Source organism: Bipolaris sorokiniana (assembly GCF_000338995.1).
Source record: "Bipolaris sorokiniana ND90Pr unplaced genomic scaffold COCSAscaffold_8, whole genome shotgun sequence".
Lineage (NCBI taxonomy): Eukaryota > Fungi > Ascomycota > Dothideomycetes > Pleosporales > Pleosporaceae > Bipolaris > Bipolaris sorokiniana.
Window position 1 is genome coordinate 1,034,999 of NW_006911902.1, and position 17,919 is coordinate 1,052,917.

At 49.9% G+C, this 17,919-nt stretch overlaps 8 protein-coding genes across 8 annotated transcripts; 5 read left to right on the top strand and 3 right to left on the bottom strand.

The window, feature by feature from the left end:
• Positions 1–114: 114 nt before the first annotated feature.
• Positions 115–513, bottom strand: COCSADRAFT_55781 (uncharacterized protein; the record flags this gene model as incomplete). Its single annotated transcript, XM_007702311.2, has 1 exon — positions 115–513. A coding segment is annotated over one exon (399 nt), but the record flags the coding sequence as incomplete, so codon positions are not given.
• Positions 514–2,003: 1,490 nt separating this feature from the next.
• COCSADRAFT_91110 (uncharacterized protein) lies at positions 2,004–3,156 on the top strand (the record flags this gene model as incomplete). Its single annotated transcript, XM_007702582.1, has 2 exons — positions 2,004–2,232; positions 2,288–3,156. The coding sequence occupies 2 exons, from the start codon at positions 2,004–2,006 to the stop codon at positions 3,154–3,156; spliced, it is 1,098 nt and encodes a 365-aa protein (XP_007700772.1).
• A 69-nt stretch (positions 3,157–3,225) lies between these two features.
• On the top strand, positions 3,226–5,099 carry COCSADRAFT_90858 (uncharacterized protein; the record flags this gene model as incomplete). The annotated part of the gene is made up of 3 exons (XM_007702583.1): positions 3,226–4,146; positions 4,190–4,252; positions 4,299–5,099. 3 exons carry the CDS (start codon positions 3,226–3,228, stop codon positions 5,097–5,099), a joined length of 1,785 nt encoding a protein of 594 aa, XP_007700773.1.
• Positions 5,100–6,149: 1,050 nt separating this feature from the next.
• On the bottom strand, positions 6,150–7,573 carry COCSADRAFT_190934 (uncharacterized protein). The gene is made up of 2 exons (XM_007702584.1): positions 6,442–7,573; positions 6,150–6,389 (listed from the first exon to the last, which is right to left on the bottom strand). The coding sequence occupies exons 1-2, from the start codon at positions 7,332–7,334 to the stop codon at positions 6,302–6,304; spliced, it is 981 nt and encodes a 326-aa protein (XP_007700774.1). The 5' UTR covers positions 7,335–7,573; the 3' UTR covers positions 6,150–6,301.
• Positions 7,574–9,265: 1,692 nt separating this feature from the next.
• COCSADRAFT_331252 (uncharacterized protein) lies at positions 9,266–10,237 on the top strand. The gene is made up of 2 exons (XM_007702585.1): positions 9,266–9,808; positions 9,885–10,237. The coding sequence occupies exon 1, from the start codon at positions 9,287–9,289 to the stop codon at positions 9,803–9,805; it is 519 nt and encodes a 172-aa protein (XP_007700775.1). The 5' UTR covers positions 9,266–9,286; the 3' UTR covers positions 9,806–9,808; positions 9,885–10,237.
• A 464-nt stretch (positions 10,238–10,701) lies between these two features.
• Positions 10,702–12,768, bottom strand: COCSADRAFT_190936 (uncharacterized protein; the record flags this gene model as incomplete). The annotated part of the gene is made up of 4 exons (XM_007702586.1): positions 10,702–11,280; positions 11,401–12,219; positions 12,277–12,564; positions 12,628–12,768. 4 exons carry the CDS (start codon positions 12,766–12,768, stop codon positions 10,789–10,791), a joined length of 1,740 nt encoding a protein of 579 aa, XP_007700776.1. The 3' UTR covers positions 10,702–10,788.
• A 1,086-nt stretch (positions 12,769–13,854) lies between these two features.
• Positions 13,855–14,953, top strand: COCSADRAFT_37509 (uncharacterized protein). The gene is made up of 2 exons (XM_007702249.1): positions 13,855–14,216; positions 14,369–14,953. Exons 1-2 carry the CDS (start codon positions 14,039–14,041, stop codon positions 14,545–14,547), a joined length of 357 nt encoding a protein of 118 aa, XP_007700439.1. The 5' UTR covers positions 13,855–14,038; the 3' UTR covers positions 14,548–14,953.
• A 172-nt stretch (positions 14,954–15,125) lies between these two features.
• On the top strand, positions 15,126–17,647 carry COCSADRAFT_331262 (uncharacterized protein). Its single transcript, XM_007702587.1, has one exon. The coding sequence runs from the start codon at positions 15,436–15,438 to the stop codon at positions 17,272–17,274; it is 1,839 nt and encodes a 612-aa protein (XP_007700777.1). The 5' UTR covers positions 15,126–15,435; the 3' UTR covers positions 17,275–17,647.
• The last annotated feature ends 272 nt before the right edge of the window (positions 17,648–17,919 follow it).

The window sequence follows — 17,919 nt, forward strand, 5'->3', positions numbered from 1 at the left end:
ATAAGTAGTGGTCGTGTGGGTATCTGCTGGGGTATATGGTATGTCGTGATGGGTGATTTGAAAAGATGACTGAGGCCCGCAGTCGGTCGCTGCAAAAGTGCAGAACGACAAAACCTAAAGATCAACTTGGGGATATGCGCGGCGCTTCCTCCTCCGTGCTGCCAGCTGTGGAGTCCAGATACCACTGAAGAGGTCCTCGCATTCATCTTCGTCCTGCGAATCGAATTCAATGTCTGTCTCCTTGGCCTCGGTGACCATGCCATTGTCCTCTTCTTCCAAGGATTGATCCCATTCTGATCCTTTCACAGTCCTTTTGGCCTCAAGAATGAACTTTCCAATCTTGTACTTTTGACTGTCTTCTGCGGCGTCGACATATTTCCATCCTAGAACACTACCACAACTACGACAGCTTATATCAGACACAATGTGTACGCCGGTGACCAGCTGTCGGGACTGAGGCTTGTGTGTGAGTGTGTTGGGCAAGTCGCCATTCTTGAAGCCTGCTGCTGCGATGCTTCCGCTTGAGAGAAAGCTGGATGACGGCGGTGGACTGACAAGGTATGCACGACCATGTCTTCCAGTGAAACCCTTACTTATGATTGACGACGTAGGGATAAGATCGGCGAGACATTTCTGACAACGAAGATGCGAGGTCGGCTGGGTGGCGAGAAAGGATGTAGGCTGTGGCGGAGACGAAGACAGCGATGACGATGAGCTGGTAGAATCGCTAAAAGCAGAGCTGCTGCGCCGGCGGAAGGTGAAACTTGGGAACAGGTAAAGAGGAAATGGGGTTGTTGGTGAGTTCGGCATGATGTGCTAGGGGGGTGGAAACCCGGTTAGTACAAAGTCTTGTTGAGTGTTTTTCGCAAAATTAGATCAAAGTTCTCAAATATGGCCTGAACAGATGCGCGAAAAGTATTGGCGGCGTAGAGAAGTATTCAGAAGAGGCGCAGGCGCGTAGCAAGAAGACAATGTTCTTGGTTATGTTCGATGAAGCGCTCAATGAAAGATCGAGGCTAAATTGGCCCCAAACCTGTGGAATGATCTTTGCAGACTCTGTAATAGTTGCGTCGGGATCCGAGGAGCCTAGAAAACCCCGCACTAGAGTTTGGCCTAGGTTGCTAACAAGTCAACCTTTAAGGTTGTTGTGCAGGAGGAAAGTGACGTGATGGAGTTCGAGGGGGTGATGCCCGCGATAAGCGACAGCCGATAACGGATAAGGCGCCACAACCGAGTAAGGCGGAGCAGGACGGATGCGCTTGGAGTTATCGATAATCGCAACCCTTGCAACACTCAGGCATCGATGGGCTGGGCGTGGTAGAAGTAAGAGCTGCAGGAGAGAGAGAAGGAGGAGTGAAGAATAAAGCACAAGGCGGTCAATACGAAACTCTGGTCATGGCCTCGGGTGGTACCCCGCGCCATCGAATCACAGTCAGCGTCCTGATCATGCGGTCCTTGGAAACCCAGTATCTTGTCACGGGATGCGCTGGCACTCGGATCGCATGAGATTGGGACACACACTTTTGCTAAGATATGTGTGTCCCTGTGACTGGTGCTTGTTCGCTGGACTCATGACAAGATGCGCTTCTGCTGTCATGCCACAACCCTCTAGGAGATGCCCCACTCTTTCACTCCAGTAAACTCCTATTGTGCACTGTCCTAAGGTCGAGCTAAACTAAGATCGCCATTTCTACCAGACATGATGAATTCGGAAGAAGTTATCTGGGTTGTTTCGATACCCTGTTTGCTACCTTTCTCACTTTCACCCACCACGTGCGGGCTGATGCTGCTTCCCGTCTTCGATGCTGCGCTTTCCGTTTACGGCCTCAACAACGCCTTCTCCCTATGGCATACAAAACCAGACTAGTGTGTCTTTCTACTCCCGTTACTCCACTTGTTCCCCTAAATGGGCCTTGGTTGAATTTCCCAGCGTTTGTCCAGCATTATTACTCCATCCCAGTACTAACATTAGGTAAAATTGAGACATCAGAATTGTCGGGATGATGTCTCTTGTCCCAACGCGGAAAAGAAAAGATGTCCATAACCCCGGGCAAGAAGCGCAAGAATCGCAAGACAAGGGAAAAGTTCGTGTTGTCGAACGATCAGCAGAAGCTCATTCTGTTGCTACTGCGAAGCGTCCGCATGCGCGCAACACTACTCCTGCTGGCCGTACATTCACCACACTACGGCGTGGGAGCATAGGAATCTTTTCCATTTTCCGTAATGGCAAGAGTAAGTGTCTTGGATACCTCGTCCTTGAACTTATTAGAACTAACTCTACCATCAGGCTCTACTCCGAGCTCGGCAGAGGCTACACTGGGGAGTAACGGCTCAGCAGCGAACAAGTCTTGTAGTCCGGCTCATCTGAGAGTCGGAAAACGCTACTCCAGATCCTCTTCGCGAATCCCTCTTACCTCCGACCTACCTATCAGTCTCCCACCCCTCAGCCTAGGCCCTGATAATTCATCCCTCCTACAGCTTGCCAATACTGCCACGTTCGATGGCGAATCCGAACCAGTGTTCCAGACTCGCACACCTCCTCCTACGCCTGTAACCACAAGTGGATCGACTCCAAGTTTGTCTAGGCAGCTGACTACAAAGCTTTCAAATGCCTTGCTCAATAATGAGACCGTGGTACATCGCCCAAAATTGAATCCCAGACCTACTGTTGAACTCAGTTACTTCAACCGACACAGCAGCGACAAAAATACTACCATCTCGCCTAAGACTCCTATATCCGAGGTATCTTCTCTGCCCTCAAGTGGCTTCAGTCCAGGAACCAGTGGGGCTCCACAGTCAACTGCTCCCACTTCCCTGGTTTCTTCAGGCGGCCCACGATCTGCTGAGACAACACTTCGCACACAGAATGGGCGCTTTGTAACCGAAAGCTCGCCTCCTCTTTCCTGTGAATCGACTGCCGAGCATTCGCCTTCTCGACTTTTGGTGATCCCTCGCCAAGACGCACCACGATTATGTGAGCCTTCTATTGCGACTATTGAAAAAGCGGCGGCAGCGAAGATCTTCTTCGAGTCACATTTCAATGAGCTTCTTACTACCAAAGTTACACCAAGGTCGATGCGTCGTCGCCAAATGGAGGGTAAACTTCTCGTCATGGCTGTCTCAGAGGAGCAACGTCAATGCAATAGACGAGAATAGTATCTCTCCGAAACTTACCACTTGCGCCAAATACGAGTGATGAAATCCAATACGGTAGCTCGGCAGACAATGAAGGGCGTACACGTCTCGAACTACGATATTATTCGGGTGTTAGGTAAAGGCAGCTTTGGAGTCGTCAGGCTTGTTCGTGAGAAGAGCGAACACTGCGAGAGTCTCCGTGGGAGCAGCTCCAGCACAAGATATCTTGATCGATCTTTAACACCAAAAGAAGAAAACCCTTCTGGTACTTGTCGCAGACCAAAACAGGTATTCGCTATGAAAGTTATCAGGAAATCCGACATGCTTCGCAATAGTCAAGAAGGCCATTTGCGTGCAGAAAGGGATTTCTTGGTTGCTTCAGAAAACTCCCGTTGGGTAGTGCCTCTGATTGCCGCCTTCCAAGACAACAACAACTTATATCTTGTTATGGAGTACATGATGGGGGGAGATTTTCTCGGACTTCTCCTTCGCGAGGACATTCTCGACGAGAACGTGGCCAAGTGGTATCTGGCAGAAATGATACTTTGCATTGAAGAAGCACACAAGATGAACTGGATCCATCGCGACGTCAAACCCGACAATTTCCTCATCACCTCATCTGGCCACCTTAGAATTTCCGACTTTGGCCTCGCCTTTGATGGCCACTGGGCTCATAATCAAACGTACTATAACGAACAACGGTATAGCTTGCTACGTGATTTGGGCTTGCATGTTCAGGGTGATGCACAAGACATGGAAGAAGAGAGAAACAGACAAGATGCCCGCAAAAACACGGGCCATGTTTACGGCAATGAATCAACGCGCAACTGCTATCAAACTCGACAGGAGACTACCAATGGGCCCATTATTGATTGGTTGAACCGTGAGCAAAGACGTCAGTTTGCAAAGAGCGTTGTGGGGACCAGTCAGTATATGGCTCCAGAGGTCATCAGGGGTGAAAACTATGATGGGCGTTGCGACTGGTGGAGCATCGGCATAATATTATACGAGGTACGTCGCTTCAGAAGACGTGACGTCTCTCTAACATGCCCAGTGCCTGTATGGATGTACACCGTTTTTCTGCGAAAACAGACAGGCGACCAAGGCGCGGATACTCGTACGTGGAACCACATGGGGTCCTGGACCAAGGTTAACCCGAGTAGGATCACAGACGATGGTTGCGATTCCCATCCGATCAGCGTTACGCTCGTCCGAATATTGATCGCATACCTCTTGTGCCAGTCTCACGCAATGCCATCGATCTAATGACACGACTCCTCGAAGAGAGACAGGATCGACTTTCCGCCAGACGATACCGTGAGAATGACTGGGTGCTCCGCGATAAATCTCTTAGTATGCGTAGCAACCGACACAATCACAACAACACTGGTCACATCGTCTGCCCCCACGATGCCGAAGACATCAAATCGCATCCATTCTTCCGCAACATCCAGTGGTCCTTGCTACACATGACTCGCCCACCTTTTGTGCCTCGTGTCCATGGAGGACAGTCCATCACCAAGTACTTTGACGACGAGGCCGACATTCTAAGCGCATCCGATCATCTCGAATCTTCCAGCTACGACTTTATAGAAGTAGCCGAAGAGCCAGCACCGCCTTTTGCTGCTGCTGCTGCTGCTGCACCCAAAGTTAACGTCTTTCACCCCGCCATCGCAATCGAATCTCAAGTCCGCATCCCTGGAATCTTTGAACAACTCGCATGGGATAGGCTATATACTTCATTCAAGAAGATACCAAGGCGGAAAAGGGAAAAGAAGAGACCTCGTGACAAGCTGCTTCGTGATCCAGAGGTTGGTCGCGCGGTACTAGAGATCAGGAAGAGGGGTGCTTTTGTGGGGTATACGTATCGTAGGCCTAGGTTCTCGCTGCCTAATTTGGAGGATAAGATGGGGGCGGCGAGGCCGCATGTCCCTCGGTCTGGTGTAACTGCTACGATTGTCTAGACTTTTTGTTTAGTATTATCGAAAGTATCACTACTACTACTACTACTACTACTACTACTACTACAGCCAATGTTTCTTCCATTCTCTCTTGAAACATGCACTATATTCACGTGCCTTTTTCTTTCCACTGACCAAATTACCTCCCTTCATCCCCTCTTCAATCTCCTCACATTCCGCCCAAACACCGCCCACAACACCCCCGCCGTCACCAAAAACGCCAGTATCCCCATTGTAACACCTAACCCCGCTGCTGCTGCTGCTGCACCACTAAGCCCCGCTGACGACTTCGACGGCTTCACACACACAAGAGATGCAGATGCCGTATTACTAACTGTATCTAGCCCTGGAAGTGCAGTAATCGTGCTGCCAGGTGTGGCGGAAATAGATGTAATAGTGGCTGTTGGAGGGGATGTAGGAACGATCGTGTCTCCTCTCCTATCGGTACTACTTTCACTCTGGCGTGTCATCAGTGATGATGATGATGATATTTCCAAGGCTGAAGAGAGAGGTGCATTCGTTGTCTTGGGCGCGGAAATAGTGTCTGAGGAGGAGAGGGGGGGAGTAGTGCTGGTTACGAGTGGTGATGGTGGTGGTGGTGGTGGATCCATGGAGATTACGATGGGAGTGATTCCCCCTGTTTTTGTGGATGGGGATTGCATGATTGTGCCGTGGTGGTGGTGGTGGTGTTGTTGTCGCGTTGATGTGGTAGAATGGATGTATACAAAGGATGGATGGGAACGGAGGTCCCAGTTTTCCTTCATTAATGAGGCTAGAGAGGTGTTCGTTTGTTGTTTGTTTGCTTCACATGCGGGTCTGGTTGTGTGGGCGTGTGTTGGCACGCAAGTTGTCGTGTGGCGTTGGGTGGGATGTGGTGGTTGTCTGTTTGCTGATTACGAACATGGGCGTTGCTTGGTATATTTCAGACTAGAGACTGCCTACGGTAGTTTATTTTGTCAAACTGAGGAGTAGGGTTGTAGACTGTGAATTCGCAAAGTGGCGATGGAACTGTGTGTTAGTGGGGATACACAAGTATCAAGAGAGGGAGAATGCATATAGGCAAAATACTATTCCTTATCCACTGTCGCTATGCTACATTACGAATGGAAGGACCCATTCGAGTCTAAAAAAGTTGGAAATCCGGCTATGTCTTTAAAACAGATCCTATTCTATAATTCTAAAGATTCGAAGCGAAGGTAGGACGATTACTTGCTACGGCGGAAAGCAGCGAAAGGGGGGAAGAAGTATGCGGGGTGGAACGCAGTGAGCACTGCGCATGCGATACCAAGCATCCTGGTCATTGTAAGTTAGATGTCCTGAACATATAGTGAGTAATGCAACTTACATTCCGTCAAGCAAAAGAAACTCCCGCTCATTACGCATCAGCGCATTACCCCAACCACCAGCCATCTCTGGCAAACGGTATATGCAACGGATAAGCACAGTGAGGTACGCCAACACAATGACACCACCGAAAAGCTTGACTTTTCCAAGGGAGACACTACCAGCTTCCTTGTCCATCTCGTAGCTGCTCTTCTCGTTCAGCGCGTCGCGGTTCTGGCGAGCCTTGTAGTATCGGAAGATGTAGATCAGAATGAGCACACCGCACACTACCATGGTGACAACCTGGAATGCGATACCAGCTACGATGAGATTGTTGCCACCATCAATGAGTTTCTTGCTGGTAGTGCCACCGGCAGCTGCCATGCCTCCACCGACAGCCTGAAGCACAATGGAGCCGAAATCGCAGCCGACAAAGATCCATGGATAGAGACGAGGTTTGATGAGTGAATGCTGAGGCCCGCAGTACAGAACAAAGTGCTTCAGCGTGAGGTAGATGGCGGCAGCAACGAAACTAGGACCGAGGACGAGACAGCAAATTTGCAGTTTGAAACCAGACTCGCTCCATGGGTTACCGTTCATGATAATGCGGCCGGCGTATCCAGCGGCTTCGAGAAAAGTTCCGATGCCCAGGGCAAGAGTGTACGTCCATGTCTTGCTCATGATGCCGATGATAATGCTAGCAAGGCAGCAAAGAGCGAAGAGAGCGCAGAGGAAGGCATTGGCACCGAGATTTGGCCTGTATCCGTAGAGCGTAGCGAAAACGGGGCATTCAGGCGATACTTCGAGACATTGGCGGAAATTTCCCTTGGGCCTATCTTCGGCGGCGGAAACAATGACAACCTGGGTGGCGAAGACGAGGGCAGCAATGAGACCTTTTTGCGCGTAGGAACGCATTATGGGCGAACTGCACGAAATGGACGAAATGTTATTAACAAAAGCAGAAGAGAAAAGAGAGCAGAAGAAGAAGAAGGGCGCGAAACGACAAAAGCGACGCCAGGCAGCAGATTGGTGTGATGTCTAAGCCATGTGGGCGTGGGTCGTCGACAAGCTCTTCCGCGGCGCATGGCCGCTTCGAGGGGGACGCCTAGCCCTCTGCCATAATTATCCCCTGTGTGTTATTAGTCGGAGGGTGATACCCACCAACCGTACAGGCCGTATTCCCATGAGCAAGACTTCGCGAAGCTCTAAGCGAAGCTGCTCTGCTGTACTGCTCTGTACACTATTGGCTGCGCTTGCACCGTTAGGCCAATATGTCATGGCCAAGGCGTTGGCGTCAACGACTTGTGTTTAGGCCGCGGGTTGGGTGTCTCCCGGGCGCATGGGTCCCGCTGTATTGTCCATTTGCGGTGGCGCTGTGCGAGGCCTGCCTTGTATGGGAAGGTGTTTGACGCGTGCAGGGGGCGAATCACGTCGGTTGCGCAGCGGCTTCGGTTGCAAGTCTGGTGCTGCCGTTTTCCCGGTCGTTTAGATCTGGTCTTCCATTGTCTGTAGTCGTCACAACGAACGCTGATCCTGCGCATTTAAGCTTTCCTATATCATCTTCCTCCAAACCTTTTCGCTACTACGGTTGATGCGCAAGTATCGATTTCAAGAACTTTTAGAATCCCTCCTAGGCTTCGTGAAGTGGACCTGATACTTAGAACGAACCTAAGTTGCCCTTGGTGTATATGCTAATGTCGTATTTTCGGATTGATTGTGCAACTTCCGTGCCGTATTCGCGGTGGCTGATTTCAAAGACGTTGAAAGGGCTGTGTTGGCTGACGTGCAGGAATTGGAGGCTAGCCTAATGGAGACTTAGCTTCCCAGCTGATATCCAAACATATTTCTTACCAAGTCTCCACATAGTTAACTACTCCTAGTGCATATATCATGGTGTAGGTTGTACAAACGCTTCGTTTTGTACGTCGCTGCCGGGAAATATCATAAGCATACGGTAGTGTCCTTGCTGGCTGCTACAACCTATACTTAGTCAGCCATCAGGGAGAACCTTTTCGTGCTTACATTTGCAGTTTCTAAGCACAACTAGCGTGTAGTTGCAAGGTATTTCAGCTCAGTATAGTTGTAGAGCTGATCGCCATGGTTCCTGAGTTTTTGGGTCCCAGCTTTTCAGACGTCTCTTCCACGCACGTATCAACAGGCCCGAGCTCGATTTGTTAAAAAGGCTAAAAAGGCATCCCGCAGTACAAGCGTCACTACACTTGGGAGATCAATCGAAAAATGCTACAGTCATTAGCGATTGTGGCTTCATCCCTACACATAGCTGCGCAACGGTTTCAGACAACCTCACCTTCTATATAATTTATCGTGAGACGTCAGCTATAGAACAACCAATGTGATTGGCCAGTCCTTAGTCTTATGATGATTGGACTTTTAGAAAGCTGGCTGCAGGTGAAGCCGTAACCATTAATGACTCTAGGCTGACCACATGCAGGTTATTGGACCACTAACATAGCATTCACATTAGCACTATGACGAAAGACTTAGGTTATGTATATATATAAAAAGTGGTGTGATTAATGTGACTATACCACCTTTTACATAGGTAAGTCTTTCGTTAGTGCTAATGTGCATACTGTGTTAGTAGTCCAACAACCTGCATGTGGTCAGCCTACTCATCCTCAATTGTGACAAGTTTTAGGACTAACTTAATCTAGTATAGACATGCAAAATTTGATGCAAATTTATGGATAGCTTCAATCTTGGTCTACAGAAACCTTCTGAACTATCCTCAGCCTCTCGGATTTCTAATCTTGCCCCATCTAAATGCGACTTTTTTGTACACCTGAGCTAGATGAGAGAAGTACCATGGATCATATTAGGCTGTCAATAAACTTGACACATATCGGATGTTCCAATTACTCATTCCTTTTCTTCTCACACTGTCACATGAATATCTTCGTTCCAAACATCCAGAGTCTCTGTTCAAAGATAAATACCACCGAAATAACCCCAATTTTATCTTCTCACCAAATCGCCCCACTCAATTCTCTCATATTCAACATCCTACTCAAGTTACTAGCTACTCCTGCCTTATTTTTTCCCCACTCTTCAACATGAAGATTCCGACCTTAACCATCCTTCTCCCAATCCTTCTCACCACAACCACAAACGCCTGGGAACTCACTATCTGGCTTGCCAATGGCAAGCATGTTACTACACACGGCACCATAGACTCGGGATGTGTGACATACAACTTCAACATGAACTCGCCCGTCAATCGGGCTGTATTTAGTAAGAGTTTTTGGGCGAAAACCTTCGAATTGTATGAGCACAAAAATTGTAGAGGCAAGGCTAGCTATAGGGAAGGCCAGGGCGAGCATTCGGTCGTCCCGCCAAGGATCATTAAGAGTTATAAAGTCTACTAGCAGGTATGTGCATAGTATACGAGATGCATTATATTATGTAAAATTGCATTTACCAAGTCAGGTTCCTAACAAAGGTTAGGGCGTAGATGCAAATAACCAGTGTATCTTGCATTCGTACGAACCATAAGACGTTCGCTGTCTTAATTCCTCCAGCCGACAATAATCTCAATTCTACCAGGGCTGCGAACGAAACGCATTTGATATACACAGCTACGAAACTCTCAGATATGGAGGGCTACTGAATCGAATGACATCCAAGGCGAATCAAACAGGAATGCTTATAGTCTTGCCTTTATTGGTTTATGTTACAGTACTGCACAGATAGCTTCACCTCACTTATTCAAACCCCACTATCACTAAAGTTAAGCATGTGTTTTTACACTGAAAACTTTACTAAAACACTATATTTCTTAAAGTAATGGAGTTTTCGCGATTGCTATATACTATGTAGTACTTTGATATGGTGATCTTATGGTAGTCTACAACTAACAGCGCGGGCGAGGCAGAGACTTAATAAGTGTAGTTGCTGACCCCTGCTCGCTTGTCAGCGCAGACGGCGTTGCAGCTGCGTGCAGGGGTGAAACCGCAATCGCTAGCGACTGTATCAGACTAGATAACAGGCATTTCTCTACCACCAGATATAGTAGAGGTATGGCGGTAGTCGCATGGGCTGTTGGGAGAGTTAGGACAGAGTCGCATAGACTACTGATTGAGGTTAAGCAGGAGTACGTCACCTGTGGGAAGAGTTATGTTAGAGGTGGGCTCACGTCAGACCCTACCTAGTATGCATACCTATTTACCAATCTACATATGATCACGTGCTAGTAGAAAACCTTGATGCAGCAGATCACACTTTCTCAAGTGGCAAAGCATGGTTGGTAAATATGAAATAATGTGTCTGAGTAAACTTCAACCATATTACATCTCCTATAGCGATCTAATTTACAAAACAAGACTGAAGCGTCAACCCCTACCAGCCATTGCTAACTAGCCTTCCGCTCAACCCACTCAATCCCCACCTCATCCTGCCTAGTCATTCTCAGCGTTAACACGTTTTGACTGTCCTGCATCAGATCCATCAACCGTTGTCTTGCCTGCTCTTCACTCTCGCCCTCTTTCCGTACAGGCCGAGCATTACATCTACGAAACAGTGTCGCCATCACAGATACAAACTCCACCTGCGACATCTTCATTCCAGGGCATGAGCGGGGACCAATAGACCAAGGTATATATGTGCCGTGTGGTGGTGTAATCAAGACGGGCTCTGGCGCATTGGGGTCCAGCCAGCGACTAGGTTTGAATTCCAGGGAGTCTGGTCCCCATATCGAAGGTAGAGTGTGTAGGGCCATTGTGTTGACGTATGCGCCGAAGGGGCCTGCGAGTGAGAAGGTGCGGTCTCCGAGTTTTAGGGTCTGACTCGTTGCAGCGTCCCGCAACACGAGGCTTACAGGCGGGAAGTGGCGTGCTGCCTCAAACTACGAGGTTGAATCGTTAGATCAAAGTCATTTTGGAATGGGAAAAAACAATGCCGGCTGGCTTTATTTCGAGTGGACAGCAGAAACGTGTATTTGGAAGGATGATGGGGATACACTCACCATGACAGCTAGACATCGCACTAGCTTGGGATAAACTGTCGAATAGTCTGACTGTGATGGGCTGCATGTTTCGAAAACAGCATCGATCTCAGCCTGCATCCATGTTTGCCATTCTGGATACACGGCGAGGAGAGTAGCGGCGTAGCTCATTGTATTTGCAGTAGTTTCGTAACCAGCAGCAGTGAAGACGAAGAGATTTCCAGCAATCTCCTCCTCTGTGAGATAAGTGGTACTAGTTTTGGAAGAAGCTGAAGTTTTGTTTTGCTCCTTCTCCTGATCCGATATGCGAACAAGTGTGGTCATGATGGTAGTTGAACTATCCTTTGGGTTCTCTGTCGCATCCGTGGCATTTGACTGTGCGAGAAGATTTTCTTGACGTTCTCGGTCAAGTACATTCTTCACTAGATCTGGCATCTCATTCATTGCGGCACCTAGTCGTTTTAGTGCCTGTGGCATGAAAGGTAGGGCTAGCCAGCTACGCGGAATAAAGGCGGCTGCAGCAAGGAGTTCAACGACGGTAACAATGGCGTCGACATATCTGGTTTGCGCAGATGAATCAGTACTAGATGGTGGTGGAGACACAGAAAAGGGCTGCCTGCGACCATAAGCAATCCGAACCAAGACGTTTAAAGCGACTTTGTGAAGGTTGTGAAGCGTGTTCACGGATTCTTGGGCAGGGGTAGTCGCTTTCGATGATAACAAAACGTCGGCAAGGGATGACGCTTGTTCTGCAGCCTCTGTCCATACGTGCGGGCTGATGCGTTCGTTGAGAGCAGGAGCGACAATACGACGGTGCCGCGACCACGAGTCACTTTTTGCCTGTTTTTCAAATAATTAGCCAGCAAACAAGGACCAGCAGGCGGGTTTGTAACTCACAGTCATAATGTTGGCTCCCAGAACACCCATGGACGTTACGGTAATGTCGGGGTGACTATAGTCTTTCCTATTGGACAAGATATCACTAGCCATTGCTGGGTCGGCACAAATGAGACGGTTGTTTCCCATGGTGACATAGACAAAGGCAGGCCCAAGCCTTTCGTGAATAGCATACTTGTCACGAAATTCCCAGCACCAGATACTGAGTTCGACAGTGGCGAATAGAGCAGTGGGGAGGATACGAAGAAGCACAGGGCGGAGGGGGACACAGAGAAAGGCCCATATTCCCTGCAAGTATGGTTAATCTGATGTTTTTGTTCTTGTGTGGATAGAGAAGGTTAGGCGACTTACACTATCTGGATTGTAAGGGCATAGGATCATGGGCAACCCAGTAGCGCGGGCTGCCTGGTAGTTGTTACTAAATCTTCTTAGCTTGGGGCCCAAGTACAGCAGCACTGCTCCTATGAATCCGACGATAAGAGTAAGTAGCATGGCTTTTGAAAGATGGTGTCTTTGATCGGCTCAGGCCTTTTGGATAATGTTCAATGGCGACTGATTGTCTGGCGAATTGAATAAGAAAAGTGTAGTCAAATCCAAGGACTCTTATAGACGGCGTGCCGTTGATGTTGCTCAAGATGCCCCCCTGCCGGAAGATATGGATCCGGACTGTCAGAAAGCAGACCACCCAACTCTGGCTCGTGCCGTACACAAACACGCGCTAGTAGGAGCTAAAACTCTTTCTATAGAATGAAACTAACCCTATTTTTAGCTAGTATACGAGATATATCTCTGTGATGGGTGGGCTCTTTGAGCCGAGTGTACAACTACTTACGCTAACTATTTTGCCAAAAAGGCAGTAACAAGACTTCAAGCTTGTCTTGAAGTCAAGGCAGTTGCGTAGAAGTACTCGATTTGCTTGGCCTAGCCAAGCCACACACATTGGCGTAGCCCCTTACAATCTCCTAGCAAGCTACGAACGTAATTAAGACACGCGATAGTTAGGTATAAGTATTCTTAAAAAAAAGTTTAGGATGTATAGGGAATTTCTTATTCAAGTTTAGCATAATGTATCTAGGCAAAGGTTAGAGTCGCGTGGCCTGCCTACACTCGAACTGTGTATATATACGGTGCTAAGTCGCCCTTGCTTCGGTCTGACTACCGGATGTCTGTGCGTGTGAGGAGTAAGTACGTCACTGCGTCACCACTTTACAATGGACGTTGTATGTAATATGTAAATAAGTACAAAGGGGACAGACAGCAAGAGAGTAAACTATGCACATGTGCAGGCATACAGGAGCCATTCCTATACGCATGGTTTGTCGCCTGCTCAACTCCTTTGCAAGCAGGTGTACCCCTTGCGGTTGGGTGCGGGTGTGATACTGGACCAACTTGCAGAGATTAAGAAACGCTAATGTGTAGTCCTTGGAAACTTTGTGATGGAAGGGTGCACATAGCAATTGTCAAAATAGAGCGCATGGTTGGGATATGTAGTACGTTACGTAGGTACGTAGGTACGTAGGTACGTAGTGTACCTGTATGGGAAGTTGACTGCAATCTCGAAACGATGGCGTGATAGGCAACGATCTACCCCACTAATCCCACTCCAGTACCTCTCTTATCGCCGCAACTTCGGGGCCGGACCAAGCCAGGTACCGCGGCCCCATGACGCGCAACATTGAAACATGTGCAACACCAAAAACACCAAGCACTTACGCTGACTCTTAATACTTCATCTACATTTTGCAGCCGAATCAAAGCAGCCATGGCATCTTCAGACGATTTGAGCAAGCTCGCGACACCGCCCATGTGCACAGCAGACTTTTGTCTCATCCCACTCGGCACCCCCACAGCGTCGGTGTCCAAGGAAGTGGCAGAGGTGCAGCGACTCCTCAAGAAGAGCGGACTGGAATACTCAATGCACTCTGCTGGCACGACTCTAGGTAAGACTTGTCTACGCAGCGCCCATCCCTCTCGGCCGGGAAGCAGTATGTTTGTGTGTCCATGTGGTATTATCTGCGGGGTATCATGGCATGGGATGGAGGGGTAATAAGAGGCGAGGCTTGGAGTGCATGCTAATTTTTTCTCTTTGCAGAGGGCTCATGGGACGATGTGATGCGGGTTATAGGACAGTGCCACGCCATGCTCCACCAGAATGGCATTGTGAGGATTCAGAGCGACATCAGGGTGGGGAGCAGGACGGACAAGAAGCAAGGGTTCAAGGACAAGGTTGCGGCCGTCGAGCAGCTCTTGAAGGGAGACGAGGGCGCGTGACGCGTGGTCGAGGATGACTTGTCAGGGCGGCGGATGGGATGCATGAAGAAGAAATTTGACGTTGCCAGTCCGGCGTGAACACGCAGACGGCACATGTGGTTGCCCAAGCCACAGGGTGTGAGTGAAACAAGACTCCTTTTTGCGCCATTGGCTGTTTGGTGTCGTGGGCCAGTAGGCGGATGCTGGGGTAGGATGACATGGCTGGGATCGGCTAGCATTACGTGGAGAGCGTAGGATGGCCGTCCTGTCGCAGATTGCCTTGCATGTGTGTATGGATGTTCATAGACAGAGAGAGTGTGTGTAGAGTAGCTGTGCTGGCACTGGCAAGCGACTAGGGGCCAGGGCTGGTGAAACGGTCGGTCGAGGCTGCGGCCTATGGTTCAATGGCAAAGGCAACCAACCCCGCATGCTGGTGCTCCAGAATCTTCACCGCCAGTCGACGTGGAAGCACAGTAGCGCAGTGTAGGCTGTGAAGGATGGCGGCAGTGATAGGCCAGGCCCTAGGAGACGCACGGCCGAGGGGAGGTGGAAAAAAGTTGGCGGGTGCCGAGCAGCATCATCCTTGACGTCGGTACCTCAATCCCGGAAAATCCCCTCGACTCCCGCAAATATCCTCGCGCCTCGCACGCTCCCATCACTCCACCCACCATCTCTGCGCCATAATTGCATCCGCCCTCCCACTCCGCCCTCCCGCTCCCATACAATCCTCTGCTCTCCGTCAACACACCCTCCCCGTCCCACGCGTCCCGCCCCGTCTCCCCCGTCAGTGTCTCGTGTGATCGCATGGCGAATGCACGCGACCGCACCATCACCTGCCAATCTCTAGCTCCCGCCCGGTAAAGTCGACGCTCAACCCCTCGCCGCACCGGGCGATCCCAATCAATCGCCATGGCTTTCAACTTCAACTGGTCCCCGCTTATCGCAGACACGTCGCGCGCCCGCGACATGCTCACCACCGCCCTGAACAAGTCGCCCAAGCCGCCTATCATCGTCGACGACATCATCGTCACCGAGCTGAACCTGGGCACCACCCCGCCCGAGCTGGAGATACTGGAGATTGGCGACCTGGCAGAGGACAGGTTCAGAGGCATTTTCAAAATGTCGTACGCCGGCGATGCCTTCCTGACCCTCAAGACAAAGGTCCAGGCAAACCCGCTCAAGACGTACTTGTCCACAAAACCAGATTTTGCCTCGCCCCAGCCCTTGGCCGCCGCCTCGGGCCTGACGATACCTCTGCAAATTACCCTCTCCGAAATCCGCCTGTCTGGATTCGTCATTCTCGTCTTCTCCAAGCAAAAGGGCCTGACGCTCGTCTTCCGCAACGACCCCCTCGATTCGCTCAAGGTCTCTTCAACCTTTGACTCGATCCCCTTTGTGCGCGACTACCTCCAAAAAGAGATTGAGGGCCAATTGCGTGTGCTCTTCATGGAAGATTTGCCAGCTATCATCCACAGGTTATCCCACCGAATGCTCTCGCCAGAGTACCGCGAAATCGACATGGAAGAACGCTTGGAGGGGGCCAAGGACACAACCGCCGCCATCGATCCTCTTGCATCCCCGCCTCAAGATGCCGTTGATGCCTTTGGCAATCCCCTAGACGAGGCCCAAATATCTGCCTTGTCCCTCGATTCGGGCGAGATACATGCGTCGTTTTCGCAGAAGAATATCCTCCGCCTCGCCGCGCTCTCCGAATCTCAACGAACACTGTCGCTCTTCACACCCGGCATACGCGATGCTGTGTTTCGTGCCTGGGCGGGTCATCCCGACCGGCCCGAGTCTGGCGTTGCCACCCCTGCGCTTACACAAGGCAGTTTGTCAAGGATACAGTCAACGTTTGGTAGCCTAAAGTCTGGCGCATCCTCGGTTGCTTCTGATAGCACGGGCAACGAGACCCTGAGCTCACGGCCGACCATGGTTTCGTCCTTTTCCTCGTCGGCCGGACTCAGTCTCAGCTCCGCTCGCTCGCGCGCTGGGGGTATGCGCAAACGGAAGAAGCGCGTTGTCGATCTAAGGAAAAAGGACATCCCAGACTCTGGTGTGTCTACAGGAGAAAACACGCCACTGCAGAGCGCGTATGCATCCGAGACATCAAGCGTTATACCAGAAGAGAGGGAAGCAGAGGACGAGCTGGCTACTCCGCCAATGAGTCCCACACAGCCAGGAGTGCGCTTCGAGGGCAGGCGTGGAAGTCTCGATGTTGGTACTCCCAAACGTATACCTGAATCTAAGCCGGTACTTGAAGAGCCACCTGCGTTTGGTTCTCTCGCCCCTGCGCCTGAATTTTCAAAAGCACCTAGACCTGCAAAGTCGAAGCAGTCAGCGCCACAGCATTCGCTACCATTTGTACATCTTGAAGACCCATTCATATCCCGCGGATCCAGACGCCCGCCCATTTCCCACAACAAGTTACGACAGGCCCAACAATCCACCTCTCCACTCCTACGCTCCCTGTCTTTCGACAAGGTCTCATCCCTCTCGGCTCTATGCTCGCCCCCTCGCGCCCTCTCCCCACCTAATACCAACATGGCATGCAGCTCCGGCGGCATCCTCGAGCAAGCCTGGATGCACAAGATGGCACAGGAAATTGCGAGAAAAGTGCAGGAAGAAAAGGACCGGTCTTCACGGCAGCGACCCTCGAATCATACGCGCACAAAGACTGCCCCTGCCGGACGAAGCTTTTGGCAGAACGACGATGAGATTGAGGCTCCACCTGCTTATGTGGCGTAATATTGGCCTCTCTCTCTCACCCACACACCTCAACGAAAAGTGGCCTTGTGATGAAGTTATGAGTGATGATATTTTGTCATGACTAGCGTTTTTTGTCTTTGTCTTCTTTTCTCAACTCAACCTTTGAGTCTATTTTTTTGGTTTCTTGCTCTGTAATTTGCTCCATGGGTTTTGAACCCTTTGTTTCGTTTGTTCCACTAGCATTGTGTTTTAGCATCGGCGTTGTCACGGGTAAGGATTGAAAAGGGGGAGGTAGAGTAAAAATGGGAGATGGGGGAGATCAAAAGTATTGTCGGTTTCAAGTTTGGAAGAAAGAGGTGAGACACTTATTTGCATAGCGCTAAACGGTAGTTATTAGCATCACTTGTTTTTCTTTTTTTTTTGGCTATTTGAGGCGCCAGGATTACGGGCATTCTGATCGAGGTAGCTGATCAGCGGGCATTGCAAGGAGCGGGGGGGGGAAAGGAACACTCACCACACAATTTTTTGTTATGTCATTACTAATCCATTTATATTCTCCGTCTCGCAATTGAAACACGACGGGTCTTCTCGTCTAGCTGGGTCTTGCGAAGTCTACACACACATACACACAAAGATGGGAATCTACACGTATATACACATGTTGTGGTAAAAAAAAAAGAAATC

What these genes read in the sequence shown, in the direction of transcription:
- COCSADRAFT_190934 (XM_007702584.1), bottom strand. Translation starts at nt 7,334, where the DNA reads ATGCGTTCCTACGCGCAAAAAGGTCTCATTGCTGCCCTCGTCTTCGCC. An exon ending in TTTCTTTTGCTTGACGGAAT is followed by an intron (nt 6,390 to 6,441) that starts GTAAGTTGCATT and finishes TACAATGACCAG; the next exon opens with GATGCTTGGTATCGCATGCG.
- COCSADRAFT_331252 (XM_007702585.1), top strand. Translation starts at nt 9,287, where the DNA reads ATGTTCCAATTACTCATTCCTTTTCTTCTCACACTGTCACATGAATAT.
- COCSADRAFT_37509 (XM_007702249.1), top strand. Translation starts at nt 14,039, where the DNA reads ATGGCATCTTCAGACGATTTGAGCAAGCTCGCGACACCGCCCATGTGC. An exon ending in CTCTGCTGGCACGACTCTAG is followed by an intron (nt 14,217 to 14,368) that starts GTAAGACTTGTC and finishes TTCTCTTTGCAG; the next exon opens with AGGGCTCATGGGACGATGTG.
- COCSADRAFT_331262 (XM_007702587.1), top strand. Translation starts at nt 15,436, where the DNA reads ATGGCTTTCAACTTCAACTGGTCCCCGCTTATCGCAGACACGTCGCGC.